At 40.5% G+C, this 11,147-nt stretch overlaps 1 protein-coding gene across 1 annotated transcript; it reads left to right on the plus strand.

Annotated features, from left to right (window-relative positions):
• Positions 1–2,958: 2,958 nt before the first annotated feature.
• LOC138875387 (uncharacterized) lies at positions 2,959–3,420 on the plus strand. The gene has a single exon (XM_070154213.1). The coding sequence runs from the start codon at positions 2,959–2,961 to the stop codon at positions 3,418–3,420; it is 462 nt and encodes a 153-aa protein (XP_070010314.1).
• The last annotated feature ends 7,727 nt before the right edge of the window (positions 3,421–11,147 follow it).

The raw sequence follows: 11,147 nt of genomic DNA on the forward strand, positions 1-11,147 counted from the left end.
AAGAAACACAGGGACTATCTGTATACGGTAAAATCGGAGGGTCCAATTTTCGGTCACTACGACGCTTCGTAAGCACATTTCTATAGGCTCGAGATTATGGTCGAGATTAACACCCGATTGATTATCGACGTCCAGCCTCGAGGCAGTGCAGACCGATTAAGTCATGATGAAAAGGTGAGATGCTCCCAAGGCACGCAACTAGAGTTGATAAAGTCTAGTAGGCTAGTTCAGACCAGAATCAGGGCATTAAATGGCTGCACCAGCCCTATATCTTTTCAATAAATGCATTTGTACTATGGGGGGATTCCCCCTCATATATAAAGGGGATCATTTCCATTTTGTAAACATCTGATACTAAATATTCAATAGAAGAACATTCTCTCTGCTCTCTAACTCAAACATACTCTCTATTTGGTTGTGTTGCTTACATTTATTGCTTTATTTAAATTTATTATATCTCATTCATTGTTCTTCCTTTATTTATCATTATTGATCATAAAGAGCACAATGGCAGCTCTCATAACTGTTAATCCTCCCTCGATTACCCTTATCTGAGTGTCCGGCTCGGCCTCGAGGCCCGTATACGCCAGCTCGAGGCCCCAATTTCCAGCCCTTCGGTTTGGTTATTATACTATCTACAAACTCTTATCATATTTTCTAAACTCTTACTTAGCATCTATTTCCTAAACAACTAACATAAAAATAGATCACGTATTTTTAGAACCACTAAATCAAATCTAATTGTAATTACTATTTTCAAGGTAAACAACAACCAACATTACCTCGACAAAGTTTTGAACCATCAACTATCACTTTCCAAACACCCCAATTTCAATTGGACACCGCTTATGTTACCCCAAACTCCTATCCTCAGCACCCACAATGTGAGTCTCCCATAGAACACGAGAGAGTTGTGAGTAAGCCTAAAGAAGAAGAGATGTCACGAAAAATGAAAAGCATCGAACAAAGACTCAAGAATATGCAAGGCCTGAGTGGCCAAAAGAGCATTTCCTATACTGATCTGCGCATGTTCCCTCACATGCATTTACCCGTTGGCTTTAAAATGCCAAAGTTCGAAAGATATGACGGGCATGGAAACACGATCACTCAGTTAAAGCGATATTGTAACCAACTGAGGGGTGCTAGTTGAAAAGATGAGCTGTTAATGGCCTATTTCGGAGAGAGCCTTACCAGAATCGCTTCTGAGTGGTATATGGACCAAGACATCTCCCATTGGCATATATGGAACAACCTGGACCAGGTTTTGTAAGGCAATTTCAATACAATATGGATATAGCACCGGACAAGAATTCTTTGACAACCTTCAAAATGAAAGCCTCGGAATGTTCTAGGAATACACTATCATATGGCGGGAACAAGCGGCTAGGGTAAAACCACCGATGGATGAGGCCGAGATGGTCAATGTTTTCTTACAGGCCCAAGAGGCCGATTATTTACAAAACATGATGTTTGCCATGGGAAAACGGTTCGCGGTGGCCATAAAAATTGGAGAAATGGTAGAAAATGACCTAAAAACAGGCCACATCATAAGTCAATCAGCTTTAAGAGCCACTTCCTAAGCCATCCAGAGCAGCTCGGGAGGTTAAGCGATCCAGAAGAAAAAAGAAGAAGGAGCCATGATTGCTTCAAGTTTAAGAAACTCTCGTTAATTTCGGGATTATTTTGGTCCACCTCCTAGGACCCCACAACATTACTACCCCACCAGGATGCAGCGTATGATATGGCCCCGCATTCTTATACGGTAATGAATGCCCAACCATATGCACAACCACATCAACATTACAACCAAAATAAAGCTCCACCTCTAACTAATAACCCTCCTCACCAAGCTCTGTATAATCCCCTTCCACCACAGAACAATTACCAATATAACACACGCCCCCGTGAACCACCCAGGAAGGCTAACTTCACCCCTATTGGTGAGTCTTACTCCATCATGTTTCCGAAGTTAGTCCAAATGGGTCTATTGCAGCCTGTACCTCCAAACACGCAGAATCTGGAATCTCCATCTTACCGACCGGGTACCAGGTGTGATTATCACTCAAGGGCGGAAGGGCATGCCACTGAATATTGTTGGACCCTTAAGAGAGCAGTCGAGAATCTGATAGAACAAAAACAGGTATCGTTGAGGGACGAGAAATTCCCTAATGTAACTAACAACCCGTTATCGACTCACAACAACGGGCCGATCATCAAATGAACTGTGAGGACAAAGAATTCAACCCATCTTTGAAAGCTATCATTGCTATTTCCGACTCAGAAAAGAAACCCAAAGTATTGGCAAAACAAGCTAGAGATGAGAAGAAGATAGATTTCACTCCGCAAAATGCAGAAAAGACGATGGAGACAAAGGCAGGGGCAGCACCTACTAAAGATGTTATTCTCTACGTTCCTAGGTCCCCCAGGAAAGAACAACTCATGTTGAGACCTCCCAAAAGACTTGAATAGAGGAAAAACATGCCAAATATTCAAAAAATGTATGTACCAAAAAGGGCTTTCGTGGCACGGAGGCCAACAATTCCTCCTAGGGTGGATGAGCCTTTGATCATTAGCTGTGTACCACAAAATCCCATGAGAGACCCCACTGCCATCCCTTGGAACTACAATAAGACAGTGGTCACATACAAAGGAAAGGAAGTTATGGGAGAAGTAAATGAAATGAACCAATCTAGGAAGTATCACAACCCAGAAGAATTGAACAAAACAAAGCAGAAACGATTTCCACTCAAAAAGCCGGTTAATGCTGAAGAAGCAGAGGAATTTTTCCAGAAGATGAAAACCTCGAAGTATGCTGTAATTGATCAACTTAGAAAGAATCCTTCCCAGGTTTCACTTTTGTCCTTGCTAATAAGCTCAAACAAACATTAGAAAGTGCTTCTAAAGATGTTGAATGAGGCGTACGTTCCGATTGAAAACACAATTGAATAGTTGGAAAGAATGGCAGAGCAATTTTTTGAGGTCAACCGAATCTCCTACAACCAAAATGACTTGCCTCTAGAAGGAGCCACCCACAACAAAGCCCTTCACTTGACTGTCAATTGTGAAGGATATTATGTGAAAAGGGTTATGTTAGACGGTGGGTTTGGAGTTGACATTTGCCCTCTATCAACATTACAAAGGATAGAAATTAGGATAGAAAGGATAAGAACTAACAATGTTTGTGTGCGTTCTTTCGATGGTGTCAAGCAGGATACAATAGGGAAAATTGACATGGTCCTAACCATTGTCCCTGTAGATTTTGAAGTAACATTCCAAGTTCTGGACATGGGCACTTCCTATAACTCTCTCTTAGGAAGACCATGGATTCATGCCGCAGGAGTCGCGCCCTCTACTCTCAATCAAATGGTCAAATTCAAACATGAACACCAAGAAATAGTTGTCCACAGAGAAGATGAATAGTCAATCTACAAGGACCCATTAGTCCCATTCCTAGAGGCTAGAGAGGGAAGTGAACACATCGTTTACCAAGCCTTTGAAATTGTGGTCACCGACCAGTGCGAAGAATGAACCCCATGTCCTTAACCCTGCTTATCAAACACATCAATGATGGTTGTCAGTGAAATGATCAAACATGGGTACAAGCCTGAGAAAGGGCTCAGGGTATCCTTAAAAGCATCACAGAGCCCTGAGTACTTTTGCATAGGTTTTCAAGCTACCGATGCCGATGTAAAGTGGGCTGATGAACGTAAGACAAATGGGTGGGTCCTGCCTCATCCAGTTCCGCACCTTGCTAGGTCATTTGTTAAGCCAAGGTATATAGAAGAAGAAGAAGAAGAGGCCGAAGAAATTGAGGACAACTGTGAGGCAATGAGGCAAATACTGTACGATGTTCACATGGTCCAACCGGGCGAAGGCTCAAGCATTGCTTAGGTGCAATACATGGGGACAAATGCTAAACTTCAAAATTGAAAGGCTACTCTATTCCCTATCAGGTGAGAATCCCAGTAGTTCAGTCTTGCTATCTTTTCTGCATTGCGAGTTATTCCAGGGTGTAACTCGAATGTTTTTAGTTTGCTGTGTTTTAAATTCCAATGTAAGCCCTCCTATATCAAAATTCAATGAAATGAAATCAATATTTCATCGTCTATGAATCTTTTTCCAATATTCTTTCTGATTTTGTTTTTTTCTTATCTTTCTCTTTTTAGTTCTAATAATGCGGACTTAAATAACATGACATGTTTGCAGACTTCATGCCCAGATCCTAAAACGCTGCCTAACTGTGAAATAATAAACCAAGAACCAGATTATCATGAAGATGACGCTTTTAGGGAAATAAATCGAGAATTGGAACAATTTGAGAATAAGCCTAAGACAAACCTAAATAAAATCGAGCCAGCTAATTTGGGCAATTCAGAAGAGGTCAGAGAAACTATGAGAAGCATTCACCATTCACACTGAGGAAAAAACTAGAGATGCATTGACTCAACTTTTGTTTGATTTAAAGACGTGTTTGCATGTTCTTACAAATATATGCTAGGACTAAGTGTCGATTTAATGGTACATAAGTTGCCAACTTATCCCAGCTGTCCACCCGTCCAACAAAAGCAAAGAAAATTCAAAACAGACATCGGCGATAAGATCAAAGAAGAGGTTTCCAAACAATTCAAAGCTGGTGTAATCCGAGTAGTCTGATACACCACATGGTTGGCCAATGTACTCCCAGTACCCAAGAAGGAAGGGAGGATCCGAGTATGTGTTGACTATAGGGATTTGAACAAAGCAAGCCCCAAGGACAACTTTCTTTTACCAAACATTCATATTCTTGTCGACAATTGTGCCAAACATGAGATACAGTCTTTTGTGGATTGTTATGTTGGGTATCACCAAATCCTGATGGATGAAGAAGATGTAGAAAAGACAGCTTTCACCATACCATGGGGCACTTACTGTTACAGGGTCATGCCATTCGGTCTAAAAAACGCTGGGGCAACTTACATGAGAGCTATGATTGCCATCTTCAATGACATGATGCACCAGAAAATTGAAGTGTATGTGGATGATGTGATCATTAAATCCAGAATGCAGGAAGACCATGTCCAGGATCTGAGAAAATTCTTTGAGCGTCTGCGCAAGTATGACTTAAAGTTAAATCCATCTAAATGTGCATTTGGATTTCCATCTGGGAAACTTTTGGGGTTTATAGTCAGTCGGAGAGGTATTGAGTTAGACCCAACAAAGATAAAATCTATTCGGGATTTACCACCTCCGAGAACCAAGAAAGAGGTCATGAGTCTGCTGGAAAGATTGAATTACATTAGCAAGTTCATTGCGCAGCTGACTACCATATGTGAGCCCATAATTAAGCTACTAAAGAAAGACGCGGCGATTAAATGGACGGATGAGTGTCGAGAAGCTTTTGATAAAATCGAAGAATATTTGTCAAATCCGCCGATGTTGGTTTCGCCTGATCTTGGAAGACATTTGTTCTTGTACTTGATGGTCTTGGAGAATTCTTTTGGTTGTGTTCTCGGGCAACATGATGTGACCGGAAAGAAAGAGCAAGCCATATACTACTTGAGCAAGAAATTTACTTATTATGAAGCCAAATACATGTTGCTGAAAAGAACTTGTTGCGCCCTAACTTGGGTCGCCCAGAAGCTTAGACATTGCCTGTTGGCCTACACCACATATCTCATAACAAGAATGGATCCTCTGAAGTACATATTCCAAAAACCAATGCCCACGGGAAGGTTAGCAAAGTGGCAAATCCTGCTCACTGAGTTTGACATTGTTTATGTCACCAACGGCGATGAACGCTCAAGACTTGGCGGATCACCTAGCAGAGAACTCGTTTGATGATGAATACCAACCCCTGAGTACTTACATTTCGGACGAGGAAGTAAATTCAATTGAAGTAATTCCAGAAGACACCAATGCTTGGAAAATGTTCTTTTATGGAGCTGTAAATGCAAAAGGTATCGGGATTAGGGCAATTTTGATTTCGCCCACTGGTCAGCACTATCCGACCACAGCCCAACTTTGGTTCTTCTGTACAAAACACATCGCTAAATATGAAGCCTGCATTATGGGTATGAATATGGCAGTCGGCATGGATGTGGAAGAATTGTTAATCATGGGAGATTCTAACTTGATTATTCGACAAGATCTAGGTGAATGGGAAACTCGGGACATCAAGCTAATCCCATACAGGCAACATGTGGAAGATCTTAGCAAATGGTTTAAGTCTGTTGAGCTCAGGTACATCCCTCAATTCCACAATGCGTTAGCTACCTTGGCGGCAATGTTGCCATAACCAGGTAATGTCTATATTGGCCCGTTGCAAATCCAAATTCGAGAACGACATGGTTATTGCAATGCAGTTGAAATAGAACCAGATGTTCAACCATGGTATCATGATATCAAAAGGTTTTTGAAAATGAAGGAATATCTTGAGCAAGCTAGTGGAGACCAAAAGAGAACCATTAGAAAACTCGTCAGCAGTTTCTTCTTGAGTGGAGAGGTCTCGTACAAAAGAACTCCAGATTAAATATTTTAAGGTGTGTAGATGCCCAAGAGGCTGGAAAGATAATGAACGAAGTGCATTCAGGAGTATGTGGGCCCTACATGAACGGATATGTCCTTGCAAATAAAATCCTTCGAGCAGGTTATTATTGGATGACCATGGAAAATGATGGCTTCAATTTTGTCCGAAAGTGCCATCAGTGTTAGATACACGGTGACCTGATTCATGCACCACCTTCAAAGTTGCATCATATGCCAGCACCTTGGTCATTCGTTGCCTGGGGTATGGATTTCCATATCATTGGGCCAATTGAGCCGAAAGTTTTGAATGGGCATAGATTCATTCTGGTTGCCATTGATTATTCCACAAAGTGAGTTGAAGCAGTCACTTTCAAAGTCGTCACTAAGAATGTCGTGGTGGACTTCTTGTATTCCAACATTATTTGTCATTTTGGTATTCCTAAAACTATCATTACAGACAATGCTGCAAATCTGAATAGCCATTTGATGAGGGAGGTATGTGAACAATTTAAGATTACGCATTGTAATGCTACCCCTTATCGGCCTAAAGCTAATGGCATTGTAAAAGTGGCAAACAAGAATATCAAGAAGATCCTCAGGAAAATGATTCAAAGTTCTAGACAATGGCATAAAAAGCTGCCTTTTGCATTATTGGGATATCGCACAACTTTGCGCACATCAGTTGGGGCCACACCCTATTTATTGGTTTATGGCGCTGAAGCTGTAATACCTGCAGAGTTGAAATTCCCTCTCTTTGAATCATTGTTGAAGCCGAGATTGAGGATGATGAATGGTCCAAGACCAGGTTGGAACAATTAACTATGATTGATGAAAAGCGGATGACCGCAGTTTGCCACAAACAGTTGTATCAACAAAGAACGGCTCGTGTCTACAACAAGAAAGTGCGACCTAGAAACATTGAAGTGAGGAAACTCGTTCTGAGACATATTCTCCCGCATCATGAGAAAGCAAAAGGAATTTTTTCTCCAAATTGGAAAGGTCTGTACATTGTAAGAAAACTATTGCCGAAAGGAGCGTTGTATCTTTGAGACATCGAAGGAAATGATCCCGGAAAAACTGTCAATGCAGATGCGGTCAAAAGATATTATGTTTGACCTTTTACATAATTTTAATTTTCTCCGATTGGGATGACAAACGCTTTCATTCTCGGTACCCAAACACTATCAACCATTTGCATACCTTTTGAGCTGCTTACTCTTCTTTGATCACCCTCTTTGGAATTTGAAAGTACTTAAAAAATGAAAAAAGGGGAAAAACAAAAACAAAAGTTTTCTTAAACTAGGTTCGACCTGATTCCAAAAGGATACATAGGCAGCCTCTCTCTGGGGTTCAGTCACACCAAAACAAAAATTCACATTTCCCCAAAGTTGAAACTGGGGCAGAAGTTACAATGATCCGGTAATAATTTTTCCTGAAAGTTTCCAAAGTTGTAATTCTGTCCAAATTCTTTTTACCCAAATCCTTTTCAAGTCCTTCCGATCAATCAACGAGAATGTTCAAATTGGAGGATACAATCGTTTGGATCTGATACAATCAAAATGAGAGAAATAAAATGAGAGAGTCTTATTAGTGAAAAACCTCACGGGCACCGTAAGGTGATGGTAAGCAGAGAAATTGAAATGAGAGAGTCTTGTTAGTGACAACTCGCAAAGAGCACTACAAGACAATGGTGAGAAGAGAAACGAGCAAGGTCAGCTGGTGAGTACCCGCAAAAGGGCGCCACTGATTGAATAGAGGATCCTCACAACTATTCGACATCAACAGAATCCTGGCAAGGTTTCTTGGTTTGAAAGCATAAGTTGTGATGAACTTCTGAGAGTTGGATAGTTTACACAAATCGGGAATTCAGTCCCAGAGGCATATCATGTTCATTAAAATCCGCATGCACTCCAGATAAGTCCTTCGTTACTTTCCCCAAAAGGGATACCTCTCGTCTAAGTTTATTTGTCCATTTCATTGTTTGTTTTTCTTTTAATACCTCTCAGTCTAATTTTGTTCCACACTAAGACAAATAAAGGATGGCAAGATTGGTTTACGGGGTTTTTGCTTGACACAACCCAATATTCAAGAAGGCACCCAGCCTCGGCAGGTGCATCGAGTTGACTTCGACTAGCCATAATGGCCGATGCTTTGGAGTCAAACACTCTTGAAAAGAAAGGAAATCAAAGTCAAATGCCCACAAAGGTAAAATCAAGTTGAAAAGGTTAAGTCCTACATGATTAACCATCATGTTAAAGTTCCAGAAAAAGCCATATTCTCCGGGTCTAGAAAGGAAATCGGTCCTCAGGGAACAAGCAGTTGCAGTTGAGATCTTCATCAAAGGAGTTGTGCCGAGATGAAGTGACTGAAATGCTCAAGGCCACAAAACCAACCACTATTTCAAACTAACAAATTGTTCTTTTTTTGAAAAATAGGAAACATGTGTAATTCAAAGAAACCTTGCAAGAAGCAGGTGCAACAAAAGCAAACCATGCAGAGACTAAAATGGCTTTGTAGCAATATCAATCCAAAAGGGATGTCTCCTCCAAATTCTTTCCTGCATTTTACTCATTCTCTTAAAAAATGATGAAAAATGAAATGAAAAGAAAGAAAAGAAGAAAAGTTCAAAATCATGGTAGTATAGGGTCTCTAATCCCTAGCTGCATTTGAAGCCAACATAGGGTCTTCACTCCCTAGTTGATACCATCATAACCTGATGCCATCATAACCTAATGATTTTTCAACATAGGGTCACCACTCCCTAGTTAATGCTAACATAGAGTCTTCACTCCCTAGTTGATGACAGCATAATCTGATGATTTTCCAACATAGGGTCTCCACTCCCTAGTTGATGCCAGCATAATCTGATGATTTTCTAACATAGGGTCTCAACTCCCTAGTTCATGCCAGCATAACCTGATGACTTTCCAACATAGGTTCTCCATTCCCTAGTTGATGTCAACATAACCTTATGAATTTTCAACATAGGGTATCCACTCCCTAGTTGATGCCAACATAACATGACGATTTTCCAACACAGGGTCTCCAATCCCTAGTTGATGCCAACATATACTGATGATTTTCCAACATAGGTATAGGGTCTCCACTCCCTAGTTGATGCCACCATAACCTGATGACTTTCCAACACAGGGTCTCCATTCCCCAATTGATGCCAACATAACCTGGTGACTTTCCAACATATGGTCTTCACTCCCTAGTCGATGCCAGCATAACTTGATGACTTTCCAACATAATGTCACCACTCCCTAGTTGATGCCAGCATAACCTGGTGATTTTCCCAACATAGGGTTTCCAATCCCTAGTTGATTTTACTTTTAGACATAGGGTGTCCACTACCTAGTCTACATTTACTTTGGGTACACCATTCCCGCCCTTTTATAACTTTCAATAATGAAGTAGTATAAAATTTTGTTACAATAATTCACGAAATTTTCCTAGTGAAAACTGGGGCAGCAAAATTACGTTCGTTTATTTTTTATGCCTGAGTAGGTGATACCTCGAGACGAAAGATTAGAGACGACCCAAAGAAGAAGTCTCAATCCAAAATAAAAGAAAAGGAGAAAAGAAAAGTGGAACCCAAAGTACAAAAGCGGAAAAGATGTGGACTGCACAAGACAAGATTGAAATCACAAGCTTTGCATGTCTCGTCTTGATCTAAAAAAGCTGAAGAAGATTGAACTAGCACCTGCAGCTAACAAGCATCAATATCCAGATCAGAGTGCGCATATAGAACCTGCCGAGACTCAATACCAAGCTTCAGAAGATTTATAGATAGTAATCTTGTAACTCGTAGATGATAGGCTTAGTTAGTTTTCTTCATTTTAACTTTGGTGTAATAAGGAGTTCAACAATAGTGAAATCACAACTTCCCAGTAGTCCCAGCTACCAAAACTTCCAAAACTACACTGACCTGATTCCTTTATAGCCAAGGATATTGTTTACCTTAAAAATGGTAATTACAATTAGATTTGATTTTGTGGTTCTAAAAATATGTGATTTATTTTTGTGCTAGTTGTTAGGCAGTAGATACTATGTATGAGATCGAAAAATAAGATAAGATCTTGAAGGTAGTATGTTAAGAAAACCGAGTGGTTGAGAATCGGGGCCACGAGCTGACCTATACGAGGCCTCGAGGTCAAGCTAAGCGTTAGGTTGTGAACTGCCGATGAAGGATTAAAAATTCTAAGAGCTTTGATAAGAGCTCGTTATGATCAATAATGAGTAATAAATGAAGAATAATTAATAAAACACAATAATTGTAGGCAATAAATGTAATTAACAGAATCAAGGGAGAATACGTTTAAGTTAGAGAGCAGAGAATGTTCTTGTATTGAATGTTGTATGTTTACAAAATGAAAAAGGTCCCCTTTATATATAAAGGGGAATCCCAACATATTACATATGCATTTATTACAAGGGTATGAGGCTGGTACAACCATTTAATGCCACAGTACAGGCTTGAACTAGCACAATAGACTTGGTTAGCTTTGATCACGTGCCTTGGGAACTTCCCGTTTATCCATCATAGACACGATTTGCACTGCCTTGAGGTCGAACGCTGAGACCTCGGGGTCGAATCTCGAGCTGAGCCTCGAGGCTTCAGGGGGCGATCTTACGAAGTG

This window comes from Nicotiana sylvestris, chromosome 8 (genome assembly GCF_000393655.2).
Source record: "Nicotiana sylvestris chromosome 8, ASM39365v2, whole genome shotgun sequence".
Lineage (NCBI taxonomy): Eukaryota > Viridiplantae > Streptophyta > Magnoliopsida > Solanales > Solanaceae > Nicotiana > Nicotiana sylvestris.